This window comes from Amblyomma americanum, chromosome 8 (assembly GCF_052857255.1).
Source record: "Amblyomma americanum isolate KBUSLIRL-KWMA chromosome 8, ASM5285725v1, whole genome shotgun sequence".
Taxonomy (NCBI): Eukaryota; Metazoa; Arthropoda; class Arachnida; order Ixodida; family Ixodidae; genus Amblyomma; species Amblyomma americanum.
This window is the reverse complement of record NC_135504.1, coordinates 67,736,353-67,755,093: the sequence shown is the minus strand read 5'-3', so window position 1 is coordinate 67,755,093 and position 18,741 is coordinate 67,736,353. Positions and strand designations below refer to the sequence as shown.

At 49.4% G+C, this 18,741-nt stretch overlaps 1 protein-coding gene and 10 non-coding genes across 11 annotated transcripts; all 11 read left to right on the top strand.

The window, feature by feature from the left end:
- Window positions 1–2,238: 2,238 nt before the first annotated feature.
- On the top strand, window positions 2,239–2,310 carry TRNAD-GUC (transfer RNA aspartic acid (anticodon GUC)). The gene has a single exon. It is a non-coding gene; the product is annotated as a tRNA-Asp (tRNA).
- A 66-nt stretch (window positions 2,311–2,376) lies between these two features.
- Window positions 2,377–2,448, top strand: TRNAD-GUC (transfer RNA aspartic acid (anticodon GUC)). The gene has a single exon. It is a non-coding gene; the product is annotated as a tRNA-Asp (tRNA).
- Window positions 2,449–2,514: 66 nt separating this feature from the next.
- TRNAD-GUC (transfer RNA aspartic acid (anticodon GUC)) lies at window positions 2,515–2,586 on the top strand. The gene has a single exon. It is a non-coding gene; the product is annotated as a tRNA-Asp (tRNA).
- A 66-nt stretch (window positions 2,587–2,652) lies between these two features.
- TRNAD-GUC (transfer RNA aspartic acid (anticodon GUC)) lies at window positions 2,653–2,724 on the top strand. The gene has a single exon. It is a non-coding gene; the product is annotated as a tRNA-Asp (tRNA).
- Window positions 2,725–2,790: 66 nt separating this feature from the next.
- On the top strand, window positions 2,791–2,862 carry TRNAD-GUC (transfer RNA aspartic acid (anticodon GUC)). Its single transcript has one exon. It is a non-coding gene; the product is annotated as a tRNA-Asp (tRNA).
- Window positions 2,863–12,276: 9,414 nt separating this feature from the next.
- On the top strand, window positions 12,277–17,281 carry LOC144102467 (uncharacterized). Its single transcript, XM_077635732.1, has 2 exons — window positions 12,277–13,134; window positions 17,213–17,281. Exons 1-2 carry the CDS (start codon window positions 12,277–12,279, stop codon window positions 17,279–17,281), a joined length of 927 nt encoding a protein of 308 aa, XP_077491858.1.
- TRNAD-GUC (transfer RNA aspartic acid (anticodon GUC)) lies at window positions 17,267–17,338 on the top strand. The gene has a single exon. It is a non-coding gene; the product is annotated as a tRNA-Asp (tRNA).
- A 77-nt stretch (window positions 17,339–17,415) lies between these two features.
- On the top strand, window positions 17,416–17,487 carry TRNAD-GUC (transfer RNA aspartic acid (anticodon GUC)). The gene has a single exon. It is a non-coding gene; the product is annotated as a tRNA-Asp (tRNA).
- Window positions 17,488–17,722: 235 nt separating this feature from the next.
- TRNAD-GUC (transfer RNA aspartic acid (anticodon GUC)) lies at window positions 17,723–17,794 on the top strand. Its single transcript has one exon. It is a non-coding gene; the product is annotated as a tRNA-Asp (tRNA).
- An 83-nt stretch (window positions 17,795–17,877) lies between these two features.
- TRNAD-GUC (transfer RNA aspartic acid (anticodon GUC)) lies at window positions 17,878–17,949 on the top strand. Its single transcript has one exon. It is a non-coding gene; the product is annotated as a tRNA-Asp (tRNA).
- A 490-nt stretch (window positions 17,950–18,439) lies between these two features.
- On the top strand, window positions 18,440–18,511 carry TRNAD-GUC (transfer RNA aspartic acid (anticodon GUC)). Its single transcript has one exon. It is a non-coding gene; the product is annotated as a tRNA-Asp (tRNA).
- Window positions 18,512–18,741: the final 230 nt, after the last annotated feature.

Genomic DNA, 18,741 nt, shown 5'->3' with positions numbered 1-18,741 from the left:
CTTCTGAATGTGCACCCGAGAGCAATGCAAAACCTGCATCACATACCAGAGCTTGCTAATAAAAAACAGGTTGCAGACTGTAGCTCTGGCGAAAATGGAGAGGTTGGTGCCTTTCCATTTTCCAGCTCTGTCACGTGCTTCTTTCGTTTGCTGTTTCCAATACTCCTCGCTTTCACGATAAGCATCGAGCGGAACGCCCAAATACTTGCCCGGTGTCGTCGTCCACGGTACGTTGGCAAAATGGTCCGGGTGGGATGGCCACCATCCATGCCAGAGTCCGAGGCATTTGGACCAATTAACCCCGCTACCGGTGACTTCGCTGAACTCGCGTACACACCCGACAGCTTCGCTTATGCTCTCCTGATCAACCGTGAATACAGCAACGTCGTCAGCATACGCCAACAGCTTAACTTCAGCAGCTTGCAACCTAAAGCCATTAATACTATTGTCTTCTAATATTTTCCTACACAGTGTTTCGATGTAAATACAAAATAAGAGAGGGCTGAGGGGGCAGCCCTGACGCACCGAACGCTGCACGCTAATGGCGGCCCCCAAGCACTTGTTAACAATCAATCTTGTCGTGCAGTTTCGATACGCCATGGCTACACCCTTGCGGATAACTGAACCGACATTCACATGGTCTAAAACGGAAAACAAGATTTCATGAGAAACACAATCAAAAGCTTTTTCGAGATCAATCTGAAGCATGGCCAGCCGCCCATTAATTGCATCGCAGGTTTCAAGTACACTGCGTGCTTTGTGAATGTTGGAAAAAATTGATCGCCCTTTTATTCCACATGTCTGGTGGGGTCCAACAATTTCCTTTATCACTGTCTGTAGTCTTCGCGCCAATACCTTCATAAAAATTTTGTAGTCGACATTAGTGAGTGCTATCGGTCGATATGCGGTAACAGATTTTAATTTCTCTATATCATCAGTTTTCGGTATGAGTACCGTATGGGAGGTCCCAAAAGACGGAGGCAAAAAGTTTATTCCATAGGCTTCGTTAAACATTCTACATAGCACCGGGGCAATTTCATGCTTAAATTCTTTATAAAATGCCGCACTGAATCCATCTGGTCCTGGTGATTTTCCGAGGTTTAATTCATCTATCGCACGCCCTACTTCGTTTTCAGTTATTTCTAGTTCCATTTTCTTTTTCCTTTCTTCGTCCAGCCGTGGCATTGCACCAAGAAACTGATGCTTAAATGCAACTGCGTCTGCCGGATGCCACGAAAAAAGCCTCTGGTAGAATTGTGTAAAGGCTGCTTCGATGTGGTCTAGTGGCCAGTATCCCCGCCTGTCACGCGGGAGACCGGGGTTCGATTCCCCGACGGGGAGCTTTTATTTTTCTCTATGTACGCTCCTCTGCCATGGCCAAATCTGTTGGGTGCCTCCTCCCATCTTTTTTTTTTTTTCTTTATTGCCTGGCTGCGACACATAACATTTACACAAAAAACACTCAACAAAAAACACACAAAACGCTATGTACATACGACACTGTCGTGGTCAGCCATCATGAGTCTGGCTTCGTCATACTAAAATTCACGAAGCCTACAGAGCGGCTCTAGCCTCGAGAGCCACTCGGGAGGCTCCGCAGTTGCTTTCTGGATGGCCAGAAAGCAGTCCATTCTTTCCCGAAAATAAATGCGGGCAGGTCGTGCGTCTTTGTCACAATAATAGCCTGCCATTCTGGAGCGCCATATACTGTGGAGGCCCAAGAGCATTATGAGATCAAATGGTACCCCATCCTCATTGTCTGTGCTTAAATAACGAATTCCCTGCGCGTCAAGTGGTAGCTCTTTCTTTATTGTCCTTTGTAACACATCCCAAAAATAAACCCCTTCCCAGCAATGCAAAAAAAACATGGTCTATTGTTTCGGGCTGTTTACAAATTAAGCAGTTCGATCCCCACGGTAAAAAGAAATCCTTTCCTTCCAAAAACTTTTTAACTGGGAGTGTCCCGGTGTGTAATTTAAAAAAGAAGGTCTTTACTCCTGGTGGCACCTGCATTTTCTTTACCCTTTTTAAAACATCAGCTCCAGGACCTCCACTGTACAAGGCCCTGTACATAGGCTCTGGGAAAACAATATCACAAAGATCATGGTACAACTTCTTTCTTTTAGTTTTATACAAATAATCGCTAGAAAAACGCGCTGAAAGAAACCTAACACTTGCTACAATCTCTTTGTAGTAACCAAAAATTCCACCCGAGAGCTCTTCTGTGGTAACAACATCTCCTCGTTAGTATAGTGGCCAGTATCCCCGCCTGTCACGCGGGAGACCGGGGTTCGATTCCCCGACGGGGAGCTTTTATTTTTCTCTATGTACGCTCCTCTGCCATGGCCAAATCTGTTGGGTGCCTCCTCCCATCTCTCCTCGTTAGTATAGTGGCCAGTATCCCCGCCTGTCACGCGGGAGACCGGGGTTCGATTCCCCGACGGGGAGCTTTTATTTTTCTCTATGTACGCTCCTCTGCCATGGCCAAATCTGTTGGGTGCCTCCTCCCATCTCTCCTCGTTAGCATAGTGGCCAGTATCCCCGCCTGTCACGCGGGAGACCGGGGTTCGATTCCCCGACGGGGAGCTTTTATTTTTCTCTATGTACGCTCCTCTGCCATGGCCAAATCTGTTGGGTGCCTCCTCCCATCTCTCCTCGTTAGTATAGTGGCCAGTATCCCCGCCTGTCACGCGGGAGACCGGGGTTCGATTCCCCGACGGGGAGCTTTTATTTTTCTCTATGTACGCTCCTCTGCCATGGCCAAATCTGTTGGGTGCCTCCTCCCATCTCTCCTCGTTAGTATAGTGGCCAGTATCCCCGCCTGTCACGCGGGAGACCGGGGTTCGATTCCCCGACGGGGAGCTTTTATTTTTCTCTATGTACGCTCCTCTGCCATGGCCAAATCTGTTGGGTGCCTCCTCCCATCTCTCCTCGTTAGTATAGTGGCGCGCATATCGACCGATAGCACTCACTAATATCGACTACAAAATTTTTATGAAGGTATTGGCGCGAAGACTACAGACAGTGATAAAGGAAATTGTTGGACCCCACCAGACATGTGGAATAAAAGGGCGATCAATTTTTTCCAACATTCACAAAGCACGCAGTGTACTTGAAACCTGCGATGCAATTAATGGGCGGGTGGCCATGCTTCAGATTGATCTCGAAAAAGCTTTTGATTGTGTTTCTCATGAAATCTTGTTTTCCGTTTTAGACCATGTGAATGTCGGTTCAGTTATCCGCAAGGGTGTAGCCATGGCGTATCGAAACTGCACGACAAGAATGATTGTTAACAAGTGCTTGGGGGCCCCCATTAGCGTGCAGCGTTCGGTGCGTCAGGGCTGCCCCCTCAGCCCTCTCTTATTTTGTATTTACATCGAAACACTGTGTAGGAAAATATTAGAAGACAATAGTATTAATGGCTTTAGGTTGCAAGCTGCTGAAGTTAAGCTGTTGGCGTATGCTGACGACGTTGCTGTATTCACGGTTGATCAGGAGAGCATAAGCGAAGCTGTCGGGTGTGTACGCGAGTTCAGCGAAGTCACCGGTAGCGGGGTTAATTGGTCCAAATGCCTCGGACTCTGGCATGGATGGTGGCCATCCCACCCGGACCATTTTGCCAACGTACCGTGGACGACGACACCGGGCAAGTATTTGGGCGTTCCGCTCGATGCTTATCGTGAAAGCGAGGAGTATTGGAAACAGCAAACGAAAGAAGCACGTGACAGAGCTGGAAAATGGAAAGGCACCAACCTCTCCATTTTCGCAAGAGCTACAGTCTGCAACCTGTTTTTTATTAGCAAGCTCTGGTATGTGATGCAGGTTTTGCATTGCTCTCGGGTGCACATTCAGAAGTTACACCGGATTTTTGCCGTCTTTATATGGGCTTCCGAATGGGAACGTTGCAGCAGAACGAACCTGTTCCGGCGGGTAAAAGACGGGGGGTTGGGGCTAGGGCACCTCTTTTTAAGGCAGCTGGTGAACCGTTTTTTGTTTTTTCGCGACGTCTCAGACCCGTTCTTGCGCACCGTGTGCCAGGTCAGGCTGCGGCGTTTGCTGCCCGAGTTTGTTGTTACCACAGAAGAGCTCTCGGGTGGAATTTTTGGTTACTACAAAGAGATTGTAGCAAGTGTTAGGTTTCTTTCAGCGCGTTTTTCTAGCGATTATTTGTATAAAACTAAAAGAAAGAAGTTGTACCATGATCTTTGTGATATTGTTTTCCCAGAGCCTATGTACAGGGCCTTGTACAGTGGAGGTCCTGGAGCTGATGTTTTAAAAAGGGTAAAGAAAATGCAGGTGCCACCAGGAGTAAAGACCTTCTTTTTTAAATTACACACCGGGACACTCCCAGTTAAAAAGTTTTTGGAAGGAAAGGATTTCTTTTTGCCGTGGGGATCGAACTGCTTAATTTGTAAACAGCCCGAAACAATAGACCATGTTTTTTTGCATTGCTGGGAAGGGGTTTATTTTTGGGATGTGTTACAAAGGACAATAAAGAAAGAGCTACCACTTGACGCGCAGGGAATTCGTTATTTAAGCACAGACAATGAGGATGGGGTACCATTTGATCTCATAATGCTCTTGGGCCTCCACAGTATATGGCGCTCCAGAATGGCAGGCTATTATTGTGACAAAGACGCACGACCTGCCCGCATTTATTTTCGGGAAAGAATGGACTGCTATCTGGCCATCCAGAAAGCAACTGCGGAGCCTCCCGAGTGGCTCTCGAGGCTAGAGCCGCTCTGTATGCTTCGTGAATTTTAGTATGACGAAGCCAGACTCATGATGGCTGACCACGACAGTGTCGTATGTACATAGCGTTTTGTGTGTTTTTTGTTGAGTGTTTTTTGTGTAAATGTTATGTGTCGCAGCCAGGCAATAAAGAAAAAAAAAGTATAGTGGCCAGTATCCCCGCCTGTCACGCGGGAGACCGCGGTTCGATTCCCCGACGGGGAGCTTTTATTTTTCTCTATGTACGCTCCTCTGCCATGGCCAAATCTGTTGGGTGCCTCCTCCCATCTCTCCTCGTTAGTATAGTGGCGGGATTCGACTTCCGGCCACCGAGCGTGACGGACGCGTTATCATGAGCTCCGTCGGAGCGGTTTCAGCGGCCCAGTCGGGCCGCGGTAACAGGTTTTTTGCGGCTACTGCCGATGATTACCAGGTTACTCTGCCCAATCTGCCATCCGGACGCATCGTCGCCAACACCGTTTTCATGCACGGCGATCCAAGAGCCCGGCCCTATCGTGTTGAAGACTACCGGGATACTTTGGCCAACCTTGGTGCGCTTCCCGACGTTGTGGCGTTGGGGGCGTATCAAATGAACCACGTGTGGGCTGTGACAATGACAACTGCTGATGCTGCTCAGAAGCTGCTTTTGGCCGTCGACGTGAAGGTAAAGGATCGCCCATGTTTGCTCATTGATCCGAAAAACCGAGAGGTTCGCGTAAAGCTGCACTGGTTGCTGCATGGCGTTACCGACGAAGACGTTCGCGTGGCACTGTCGCCCTACGGGAAGGTGTTAGATGTGACCCGGGAGAAGTGGCGGGCGGTCGGTGTCACTGAAAAAGGGTCGACGACTCGTACAGTTGGACTAAAATTGCATGCCGACGTCAAAATAGACGATATTCCGCATCAGCTCAAGATAGCCGGAGAGCTAACTCTTGTTGTTGTGCCGGGCCGCGCTCCTCTGTGTCTGCGCTGCAAGAGCACCGGGCACATACGTCGCGACTGCAAAGTGCCGCGCTGTAGTCGTTGTCGTCGTTTCGGCCACGTCGATGCTGATTGCGCAAAGACGTACGCCAGCGTAGCCGGACCAGTGCAGGCAAACGACATATCGGACCACCTGATGGACGAGGAAGACTCAGAGGAAACAGCAAGGACGAGCCGTAACCTGGTTACGCAAGGTGCATCGTCGAACTTTCAAGGGGAACAACTAATTGACGGTGGGGGTAAACCCGCAGACAAGCGGCGACAAGACGACGCAGAAGGCGGGAACGAGAAGGATGAGGCAAGCACAACGGGCCACCCCTCTCCCGGAGGAGGCGAGATACCATCCACCGAGCCGGCACCAGTCACCGTGATGGACAGCGACAGTATTAGTGCCGCTGCAAAGCGACCTCACGACGCAGGCGAAAATGAGAAGGAGCTTAGTGTCGTTGCTGCAGACGAGCCGCCAGCCAAGACGACTGTTGGACGGCGTCCTTCATTTCGACCGCTGCCGAACACTTCGGCGGCGCGCAAGACGGCGGAAACGCCGCCTATGCCGCCGTGAGAACCGCCCTGTGCTAGCACACTCCGGATCAAACCGCAGTTGTGAGGTAAGCGCCATGCCCCCGGTTTCCTTTCCCACCTTGCTATGATGACTATGGAAAAGTCCATTCGCGTGGCAACAATAAATGTCCGAGGGCTTGCCTCAAGGAGGAAGCAGAGTCAACTGTACCGCCTGTTAAGCGACTTTGACCTTGACATTCTAGCAGTGCAGGAGACGAAAGTCGAGGGCGACGTGGAAACCGGGGGCATGGTGCAGCAATTCGTAGCGCGATACTGTGCTATTGTGAGCCATTCCGTGGGATATTCTTCAGGCTGCGCATTGTTGGTCCGACATAGTCTAGGAGCTAAAATAGAAGCCGTCACGTCATGCACGTCAGGACGGTTTATTGTATGTGATTTCTTGTTATCGTCCTCGGAGTGGCGTGTAATCTGTTTGTATGCGCCGACTGTTGCTGGGGAAAGGTGCAGGTTTTTTGAACAGCTAAAACAGTATACCCAGTGTAATAGGTTGGTCATTCTTATTGGTGATTTCAACTGCGTACTTTCATCCCGGGACAAAACTAGCACCCGACCGTACAAGGATGCAAGCACGACTGCCCTAAATGAAATAATAGGGAACAGTAGTTTGGCGGATGTGGCTGAATGCCTTGGTGGTGGAAGAAATACACAGTACACCCATTTTCAGGCTTCGAGCCACGCTCGTTTGGATAGAGCATACGTAAGCCTTGATTTGGTACCCTTTTGCAAGGAGTACAGAGTGAGCGCTGTTTCATTTACTGATCACTGCTTAGTCAGTTTTCTAGTAGCAAGCACGAAAGAAAGGAAAAGAAGCTTCGAGTGGCAGTTATGGAAATTGAATTCAAAATTACTGGATGATGAAATTTTTATGGCAGACGTGACGACGCAAGTTGATGCAATGAAACATATGGGTAATACGACGTGCAGAGAAAAATGGGAGAACTTCAAGCAGACAGTTAAAATGAAAGCATTGGAGCGGGCGAGCGCTATACGCAGACAAAAGGGGGCACAGGAAAAAACGATGCGCAGAAACTTGGAAAAATTGATCAGTGAAGAGTGTAGTAGACCCGGCATGTTCATGGACGATATTCGCGCACTAAAGCATAAAATAGAACAGTTCGACATCGAAAGATACCACGGTGCTCTGGTGCGAGCGAGAGCTGAAAAGCTGATAGCGGGGGAAGTTCCATCAAAAAGAGCGTTGGGCGCAGAAAAGTGGCACGCGCGGCGCAATCAGATAGTGGAAATTGAAGTTGGTGGAAAAGTTAGTGACACAGCAGAAGATATTGAGCGCGCTTTCTTCGAGCACTACAGTGGGTTATTTGCCAACTGCTCAGTTGACATTGATCGTTTCAAGAAGGACTTCCTTTTGTTGATGCCCAGCCTAGACGACACTACGAAGGAACTATTGGAGGCAGCTATCTCAGTAGAGGAGGTGAAAAACGCTATTGAAAGCTTGCAGCCGGGGAAGTCTCCGGGCCCGGATGGTCTGACCTCAGCCTTTTATAAACGTCTAAAAAGAATAATTTCACCAGTTTTAGCTGCTGTCTATAATGAGGCATTCGATCTCAATGTACTGCCGCCTTCATTCACATCCTCCCTCACTGTTCTTATACCGAAATCAGAAGACCCCTCTGTATTGCGCAGAGTAACTTCTTACCGTCCAATTTGCCTCGCAAATGGAGACTATAAGATAATGATGAAAATTTTGGCTAAGCGATTGCAGACAGTCATTACTGACCTGGTGGGGCCGCATCAAACGTGCGGTATTAAAGGCCGATCTATTTTCTCAAATATACATGTAGCGCGTAGTATCCTTGAGTGCTGCGACGCAATGGGCACACAAGTGGCAATGATCCAAATTGATCTGGAGAAAGCTTTCGATAGGGTGCCTCATGAAATTCTTCGGTGCATTCTAGATCATGTGAATGTGGGTAGAATTATTGGAGGCGGGGTCACCATGGCGTACCAGGATTGCACGACAAGTCTAATTGTCAACAAGGTTGTGGGTTCACGCATTCCAGTCAAACGCTCGGTGCGCCAGGGTTGCCCTCTTTCGCCACTGTTGTTTTGTTTGTATATAGAGTCATTTTGTTTGAGCGTTATACAGAGCGATTGTATGCGCGGTTTTAAACTACATCAGTTAGAAGTCCGACTGTTGGCTTATGCGGATGATATAGCCATGTTTTGTAATGATTACGACAGTGTAACACAGGCTGTTAAGTGTGTTAAAAGTTTTTGTGCGGCCAGTGGCAGCGCGGTAAACTGGAGTAAGTGCCTGGGATTCTGGCACGGGGATTGGCCGGAGGCCCCAGACACTTTTGCCAACATGAGTTTTACTACGACTCCTGTTAAATACTTGGGAGTTCCTCTTGAGTGTTACAAAGACAGCGAAGCCTACTGGAGGAGTGAAGTGGATAAAATGAGGGAAAGAGTGAATAAATGGAATGGATGGAATTGGTCAATGTTCTCGAGAGCCACAATTTGCAACATATTTTTAGTGAGCAAACTTTGGTATGTCCTTCAAGTCTTGCATTGCTCCAGGGTTCATATCCAAAAATTTCATCGGGTTTTTGCAGTGTTCGTGTGGGCATCTTCCTGGTAAAGATCAAGCCGCACCAATTTATTTCTACGAGTTCGAAATGGAGGACTCAGTTTGTCACATTTGTTTTTGAGACAGGTTGTCAATCGGTATTTTTTTCTTCGGGACGTTAAGCACCCGTTTCTACACACTGTCTGTCAACTTCGCCTGGGGAAGCACTTGCCTAATATGGTTGTCTCTGCTGGCAGTATGCCCGGTGGAGTGCATGGTTTTCTACGCGAAGTTGTGGTTTCATGTAGGTTTTTGACGGCGCGGTTTTCACTCCAATACCTGAGTGAAGTCAACCGGAAAAAACTGTATAAAGACCTCTGTAGTGTGGTTCTCCCCGTGCCTTTATATCGGTCCCTTTACAGGGAAGGTATAGGTAACAAGGTACTAAAGCGTGTTAAGGCAATGTTAGTCCCGTCTGGTGTTAAGACTTTCTTTTTTAAATTACACACTGGAACTCTGACTGTCAAACCGTGGATGGCTGAAAAAGGTTTTTTTGTTCCCTGGGGTACTCACTGTATAATATGCAGAAAGGAGGAGACAATTGAGCATGTGTTCCTTGAATGCTGGGATGCTGTGTTCCTTTGGGATGTGCTTCAGCGCACAATCAAAAAAGAATTTCCGCTTGATGGGTACGGAATTCGCTATTTGCCAATTGAAAGTGATGACGGTACCCCATTTGATTTGATCATGCTAATAGCCCTACACAGTATTTGGAAATGCAGAATGGCAGTAAGGCACGCCGATCTCGATGCAAGACCGGCACGTCAATATTTCAAAGAAAGCATAAGAAACTTTGTTCAGGAGAAAAAGATGATGGAATGTAGTCCAGAGTGGCTGTCACGTGTTGAGTTATTGGCGATGAAGGAATTTTAGCATGAGCGTGACCGCACAAGCTGGGCGGCCGTTGTTTTAACAAAGATGTTGATTGTGTTTTAGTGCTTATGTATGAATATGTGTTTTCTTGTCATGTTGGTCAAAATACCGGCAATAAATAAAAAAAAATAGTATAGTGGCCAGTATCCCCGCCTGTCACGCGGGAGACCGGGGTTCGATTCCCCGACGGGGAGCTTTTCTTTTTATTTTTATCTCTATGCAGGCGCAGTACGCTCCTCTTCCATTGCCAACACTGCTGGGTGCCTCCTCCCATCTCTCCTCTTTAGTATAGTGGCCAGTATCCCCTCCTTTTTTTTTCTTTATTGCCTGGCTTTGGCTCATAACATTTAACCAAAAAAAGCATTCAACAAATAACACACAAAACACTATGTACATAAGACACTGCCGTGGTCAGCCAGCATGAGTCTGGCTTCGTCATTCTTAAATTCACGAAGCATACAGAGCGGCTCTAGCCTCGAGAGCCACTCGGGAGGCTCCGCAGCTGCTTTCTGGATGGCCAGAAAGCAGTCCATTCTTTCCCGAAAATGAATTCGGGCAGGTCGTGCGTCTTTGTCACAATAATAGCCTGCCATTCTGGAGCGCCATATACAGTGGAGGCCCAAGAGCATTATGAGATCAAATGGTACCCCATCCTCATTGTCTGTGCTTAAATAACGAATTCCCTGCGCGTCAAGTGGTAGCTCTTTCTTTATTGTCCTTTGTAACACATCCCAAAAATAAACCCCTTCCCAGCAATGCAAAAAAAACATGGTCTATTGTTTCGGGCTGTTTACAAATTAAGCAGTTCGATCCCCACGGTAAAAAGAAATCCTTTCCTTCCAAAAACTTTTTAACTGGGAGTGTCCCGGTGTGTAATTTAAAAAAGGTCTTTACTCCTGGTGGCACCTGCATTTTCTTTACCCTTTTTAAAACATCAGCTCCCGGACCTCCACTGTACAAGGCCCTGTACATAGGCTCTGGGAAAACAATATCACAAAGATCATGGTACAACTTCTTTCTTTTAGTTTTATACAAATATTCGCTAGAAAAACGCGTTGAAAGAAACCTAACACTTGCTACAAAGGCCAGTATCCCCTCCTGTCAAGCGGGAGACCGGAGTTCGATTCCCCGACGGGGAGCTTTCATTTTTTGTTTTTATTTATATGCAGGCGTAGTACGCTCCTCTTCCATGGCCAACACTGCTGGGTGCCTCCTCCCATCTCTCCTCGTTAGTATAGTGGCCAGTATCCCCTCCTGTCAAGCGGGAGACCGGAGTTCGATTCCCCGACGGGGAGCTTTCATTTTTTGTTTTTATTTATATGCAGGCGTAGTACGCTCCTCTTCCATGGCCAACACTGCTGGGTGCCTCCTCCCATCTCTCCTCGTTAGTATAGTGGCCAGTATCCCCTCCTGTCAAGCGGGAGACCGGAGTTCGATTCCCCGACGGGGAGCTTTCATTTTTTGTTTTTATTTATATGCAGGCGTAGTACGCTCCTCTTCCATGGCCAACACTGCTGGGTGCCTCCTCCCATCTCTCCTCGTTAGTATAGTGGCCAGTATCCCCTCCTGTCAAGCGGGAGACCGGAGTTCGATTCCCCGACGGGGAGCTTTCATTTTTTGTTTTTATTTATATGCAGGCGTAGTACGCTCCTCTTCCATGGCCAACACTGCTGGGTGCCTCCTCCCATCTCTCCTCGTTAGTATAGTGGCCAGTATCCCCTCCTGTCAAGCGGGAGACCGGAGTTCGATTCCCCGACGGGGAGCTTTCATTTTTTGTTTTTATTTATATGCAGGCGTAGTACGCTCCTCTTCCATGGCCAACACTGCTGGGTGCCTCCTCCCATCTCTCCTCGTTAGTATAGTGGCCAGTATCCCCTCCTGTCAAGCGGGAGACCGGAGTTCGATTCCCCGACGGGGAGCTTTCATTTTTTGTTTTTATTTATATGCAGGCGTAGTACGCTCCTCTTCCATGGCCAACACTGCTGGGTGCCTCCTCCCATCTCTCCTCGTTAGTATAGTGGCCAGTATCCCCTCCTGTCAAGCGGGAGACCGGAGTTCGATTCCCCGACGGGGAGCTTTCATTTTTTGTTTTTATTTATATGCAGGCGTAGTACGCTCCTCTTCCATGGCCAACACTGCTGGGTGCCTCCTCCCATCTCTCCTCGTTAGTATAGTGGCCAGTATCCCCTCCTGTCAAGCGGGAGACCGGAGTTCGATTCCCCGACGGGGAGCTTTCATTTTTTGTTTTTATTTATATGCAGGCGTAGTACGCTCCTCTTCCATGGCCAACACTGCTGGGTGTCTCCTCCCATCTCTCCTCGTTAGTATAGTGGCCAGTATCCCCTCCTGTCAAGCGGGAGACCGGGGTTCGATTCCCCGACGGGGGGCTTTCATTTTTTTTATTTATATGCAGGAGTAGTACGCTCCTCTTCCATGGCCAACACTGCTGGGTGCCTCCTCCCGTCTCTCCTCGTTAGTATAGTTGCCAGTATCCGGCCACCGAGCGTGACGGACGTGCGATGACGGGCTCCGTTGGAGCAGCTACAGCGGTCATGTCTGGCCGCGGAAACAGGGCTTTTGCCTCGGATGAAGAGTATCAGGTGATTCTGCCTACCCTTCCTACAGGACGTGTTGTGTTGAACACAGTTTTTTTGCACGCTGACGTGCGGGCCCGTCCTTATCGGGTCGAAGATTTCAGGGATGCGCTGGCTCAGCTGATGCTGCTCCCCGAGGTTATCGCCTTGGGGGCGTATCGCATGAGCCATGTATGGGCTGTTACTTTCGCGAGTGCTGAGGCGGTGACGAAAATTCTTTCTGCCGGAGACCTGAAAGTCAAGGACCGCCGCTGTCTCGTCATCGACCCGGCAAACCAGGACGTCCGCGTCAAGCTGCACTGGCAGCTGCACAACGTGCCCGACGAAGACGTGAGGGTAGCCTTTGCTCCGTACGGCAAGGTGAGCGAAGTCTCCAAGGAGCGGTGGCGCGTCCAGGGTGTCGCCAGCAAGGGGTCGACGACGCGCTTGGTTTCATTGAAAATGAACCCTGGCGTGAAGCTGGAAGACCTCCCTCACGAAGTCAGGGTTGGCGGTGAGCTGGCTCTCGTGGTTGTACCGGGCAGAGCTCCGCTGTGTCTGCGCTGCCACGGTACTGGGCACATTCGCCGTGAGTGCAAGGTTCCACGATGCGGCGCCTGTCGTCGTTACGGGCACGAAGAAAGCAGCTGCGTACGCACGTACGCGAGTGCTGCCGTCCCAGTCAACACTGACATTTCGTCCGAACTTGTCATGGACGAGGCTGACGCGGAAGACGCTGCAGCAGAGGCAGGGGACAGCGTGGAGAAGGCCCCTGCTGTGCCCCCTACGGAAATATCCACAAGCGTAGAGGAGCCCAGCAGTAAGCGGCAGCAACAGGCAGCGCAGCCTGCAGAAGTCAAGGCGCCAACGGACGAAGTCTTGAGCGGTGGGGCGTCAGCTCCCGTCGTTCCCCAGCATGGTGACAGCATGGAAGTGTCACATGCATCAACCAGCAACCAAGCAGGGAAGCGACCGCACGAGCACAGTGCGAATGGAGAGCCCAAAGTGAGCGAAGGCGACGAGCCGCCGCAGAAGACTGTTGGTGTCAGGCGACCGACGTTGAAAGCGCGGCCGAATGTACAGGCCGATCAACGAGCGGCGGCTAAGCCGCCGCCTTAGCTGGAGTGAGTGCCCTGTGAGTGGTTTCTGTGGGCGTGAGATGGCCTTTTTCGGTAACGGACTGCATGGGCTGATTTTCCAGTCCATACGCAAGAGGCACTTGTGCAAGAGACTTTGGATTACCGGCACCGCACCCATCGAGCACCTCAGACTAGGCAAGTCACCCGCACCGTCGCCTTTTTGTCCCGAGGTATGCACCATATGGCTCCTGTACCTAAACTAGATGGCTTCTACACCTCTTAGAGCGTTTCGCATTGCAACAATTAATGTCAGGGGACTGTCTTCCAAGACGCGTCAGTACCAGCTAAGCCGGCTGTTCGTTGATAATGACCTAGACATAATAGCCGTACAGGAGACGAAAGTCGAAAGACAGGAACAGGCGGACCTTATGGTGCAGCCTTTTACGGCACGCTACAATGTTTGTGTGTGCCATTCTTCTGGCACATCGGGCGGTTGTGCTGTATTTATTAGGAATTCTCTGGGGATTGTCGAGCAGAATTTAACTGTGTGTCAAACTGGCCGTTTGGTTGTAGTGGATTTTTTTTATTGCAATTTGCTATGGAGAGTCATATGCGTGTATGCTCCTAACAGGGAGAACGAGCGCAAGGAATTTTTTGAGCGCGTTGAACAATATGTGTGCTGTGAGCGGTTAATTGTGCTTTTGGGCAACTTTAACTGCGTTTGTAAAGCAGAGGATAGAATTACAAAAAGACTCCTTCGTGACAAAAGTGCGGAATTGTTGAATTCGATTGTGCAACAAAATGATTTAGATGATGTTGCTGAAGTTCTTTCGGTAGCGCCGCATTTTACTCACTTCCAGGGTGAAAGTCACGCGAGACTTGACAGAGCGTATGTGTCGCTTGATCTGATTCCTTTGTGCAATAGCTACGAGGTAAAACACATGTCTTTTACCGACCACAGCTTAGTTACGTTTACCCTGGGGAACAAAGACAAGAAATCTCGTTTCTCGTGGGACCTGTGGAAGTTTAACGCACAGTTACTCGAGGATGAACGCTTTGACATTAAAGTTAATGATTGCATTAAAGCATTGCTATCAGCAGAGCCTGGGAACTGGGTAATTAGGTGGGAAGAATTCAAAGAACAAGTGAAAATAAACGCGATTGAAAGGGCAAGCATCATATGCCACGATAAACGTGTTAAAGAAAAAGAACTACATTGCCAACTTGACTTGCTCGTAAGCCTGGAAAGTTCCCAGCCGGGAAGATATAAGAAAGAAATAAGAGATACAAAAAGTAAACTTGAGATAATCGAAAAAGACAAGTATACAGCTGCCATGATACGGGCCCGTGCTGAACGTCTCTGGCTTGACCAAGTACCTACTAAACGCTCGCTTAGTGACGAAAAGAAGTACGCGACTCAGAACGAAGTAAGACAAATCAGGTACAGAAACGAGGTAACGAATGATAGCAAAGTGATTCAGTTGGCGTTTGTTGAGCAGTATCGGGAATTGCTTGGGCGGCGACGGCTTGAAGAAGAGGGGTTTGCAAACACGTTCTTGTCCCGTATGCCAAAACTAGGAGACGATATAAAACAAGGGCTGGAGGTACCAGTCAGCGTAAGCGAAGTGGGAAGAGCAATCGAAGAGCTGAGTGCCGGAAAATCTCCCGGTCCTGACGGCTTAGGTAGTGGATTTTATAAGAAGTTCAAAGCCGAACTCACCCAAGCTCTCCACTGCGTCTTCACCGAAATTTATGAGACAAAGAAAATGGCACCATCATTTAAAACAGCACACGTGGTTTTAATACCCAAGAGTGAGGACCAGGCTAAACTTCTGTCCGTTGGGGCTTATCGGGCGATAAGCCTAACCAACGTTGACTAAAAGGTGTTTATGAAGATTCTTGCCAACAGACTGCAAAAGGTCATAAAGGACCTTGTAGGGCCCCACCAAACGTGCGGTATTAAAGGTCGCACCATTGGAACAAATGTGCACATTGCTAGAACTGTTCTTGAATGCTGCGATGCCTTCGGGGGCCGAGTTGCCATGATACAGCTTGACCTTGCAAAGGCCTTCGATCGAGTGTCGCACGACATTCTTTTCGCCATTCTAGAATATGCCAACGTCGGCTCTGTGATAATACAAGGTGTACAGATGGCGTACGACAACTGTGTTACCCGAATTATAGTGAACAAACAGCTGACTGAACCTGTACCTGTGTGTTCTTCGGTCAGGCAGGGTTGCCCGCTCTCGCCTTTGCTCTTTGCGATCTACCTTGAGCCTTTTTTGTTATCACTGTTGCGGTTTCACTCTTCTGTCGGCGCAAGTAAAAGTGCATGCTTACGCTGATGATATTGCTGTTTTTTGCGCGGATCAAGAAAGCGTTAAAGAAGTTGTGAAAGTTGCGGGGGAATATTGCAAAAAGACTGGGTCCGAAATTAACTGGGATAAGTGCATAGGTTTTTGGCACGGTGATTAGGACAGCACACCTGCCGTGTTTGCTAACATGAAATGGACGACCGCCCCTGCGAAGTACTTGGGGGTACCCTTGGAGCACTATAAAAGCAGTACGGAGTTGTGGGGTGAGATAACGCAGAGTGCAAGGAGAAAAGCGGATGGCTGGAAAGGACGTGACCTTTCTGTTTTCGCGCGCGCAAGTGTGTGCAATGTATTTTTAATAGCCAGAATTTGGTATATATTGCAGTTCGTGATCATTACCCGAGCAAACCTGCAGAAGCTGCATAGAGTGTTTGCTGTCTTTATTTGGAGCTCAAATTGGGAGCGAACAAGTCGAGTTAATCAGTTCCTTCCGGTCAAAAGGGGCGGCCTTGGTCTTTCTAATTTGTTTCTGAAGCAAGTTGTCTCAAGATTTTTGTTTTTACGTGATCAAGCCGATCCCTTGTTGCGCACAATGTTGCAGATGCGCTTAGGCAACGTGTTGCCGGAATTTGTTGTGTCCAGTTACCCGGCCACGAATCGTGCTGTAACAGGTTTTTTGCGTGAAGTTGTGGCAGTCTTTCGCACTTTGAGCGCTCACTTTTCTACACAGTATCTATCTGCTGTACCCAGGAAAAAACTGTACAAAGATTTGCTAGATATATTTATACCTGCTCCCTTATACCGTTCCTTTTGCTGCGGAGGCCCAGGCAAAGATGTGTTAAAGCGAGTTAAGAAGATGCCGGTAAGACCGACTGTGAAATCCTTTTTCTTTAAACTTCATACCGGTACCCTTCCGGTGAAAACATGGCTAAACGATAAAGGCATTTTTGTGCCCTGGACCACCGACTGCATACTCTGCAAAAAACCCGAGACCATCGAACATGTGTTTATCGACTGCTGGGACCCGGTTTTCCACTGGGACATCTTGCAAAGAACATTGAAGAAAGAACTACCTGTAACTCCTTATGGCATCCGGTTTCTACCTATAGAAAGTGAGGAGGTTCCTTACGACATGTTTATGCTACTGGGCCTCCACAGCATCTGGAAAACGAGAATGGCGGCCAGGCACGCCGACGCAAATGTGCGACCAGTGAGAGAAAACTTTATAGAAAGTGCAGTTTTCCTGAGAGATGTTCTCCGCAGTCAACCCCAGCCGCCGGACTGGGTGGCAGTTATGGATGAACTGATTAACATGAAAAAGTTTTAACCCATTGTCTCGGCCAAAGTGTGGCTAGAGATTTTTATGTATTGTTTACCGGTAATAAAGAAAAAAAACTCGTTAGTATAGTGGCCAGTATCCCCGCCTGTCACGCGGGAGACAGGGGTTCGATTCCCCGACGGGGAGCTTGTCTTTTTATCTCTATGCAGGCGCAGTGCGCTCCTCTTCCATGGCCAACACTGCTGGGTGCCTTCTCCCGTCTCTCCTCGTTAGTATAGTGGCCAGTATCCCCGCCTGTCACGCGGGAGACCGGGGTTCGATTCCCCGACGGGGAGTTATTTTTTCTGCCTCTATGCAGGCGCAGTACGCTCCTCTGCCATGGCCAACACTGGTGGGTGCCTCCTCCCGTCTCTCCTCGTTAGTATAGTGGCCAGTATCCCCGCCTGTCACGCGGGAGACCGGGGTTCGATTCCCCGACGGGGAGCTTTTCTTTTTATTTTTATCTCTATGCACGCGCAGTACGCTCCTCTGCCATGGCCAACACTGCTGGGTGCCTCCTCCCGTCTCTCTTCGTTATTATAGTGGCCAGTATCCCCGCCTGTCACGCGGGAGACCGGGGTTCGATTCCCCGACGGGGAGTTGTTATTTTTTTTGCCTCTATGCAGGCGCAGTACGCTCCTCTGCCATGGCCAACACTGGTGGGTGCCTCCTCCCGTCTCTCCTCGTTAGTATAGTGGCCAGTATCCCCGCCTGTCACGCGGGAGACCGGGGTTCGATTCCCCGACGGGGAGCTTTTCTTTTTATTTTTATCTCTATGCAGGCGCAGTACGCTCCTCTGCCATGGCCAACACTGCTGGGTGCCTCCTCCCGTCTCTCCTCGTTAGTATAGTGGCCAGTATCCCCGCCTGTCACGCGGGAGACCGGGGTTCGATTCCCCGACGGGGATTTGTATTTTTTTTTGCCTCTATGCAGGCGCAGTACGCTCCTCTGCCATGGCCAACCACGACAGTGCTGTATGTACATAGCGTTTTGTGTGTTTTTTGTTGAGTGTTTTTTGTGTAAATGTTATGGGCCAAAGCCAGGCAATAAACAAAAAAAAAACACTGGTGGGTGCTTCCTCCCATCTCTCCTCGTTGGTATAGTGGCCAGTATCCCGCCTGTCACGCGGGAGACCGGGGTTCGATTCCCCGACGGGGAGCTTTTCTTTTTATTTTTATCTCTATGCAGGCGCAGTACGCTCCTCTGCCATGGCCAACACTGCTGGGTGCCTCCTCCCGTCTCTCCTCGTTAGTATAGTGGCCAGTATCCCCGCCTGTCACGCGGGAGACCGAGGTTCGATTCCCCGACGGGGAGCTTTTCTTTTTATTTTTATCTCTATGCAGGCGCAGTACGCTCCTCTTCCATGGCCAACACTGCTGGGTGCCTCCTGCCGTCTCTCCTCGTTAGTATAGTGGCCAGTATTCCCGCCTGTCACGCGGGAGACCGGGGTTCGATTCCCCGACGGGGAGCTTGTCTTTTTATCTCTATGCAGGCGCAGTGCGCTCCTCTTCCATGGCCAACACTGCTGGGTGCCTTCTCCCGTCTCTCCTCGTTAGTATAGTGGCCAGTATCCGCGCCTGTCACGCGGGAGACCGGGGTTCGATTCCCTGTCGGGGAGATGTTATTTTTTTTTGCCTCTATGCAGGCGCAGTACGCTCCTCTGCCATGGCCAACCACGACAGTGCTGTATGTACATAGC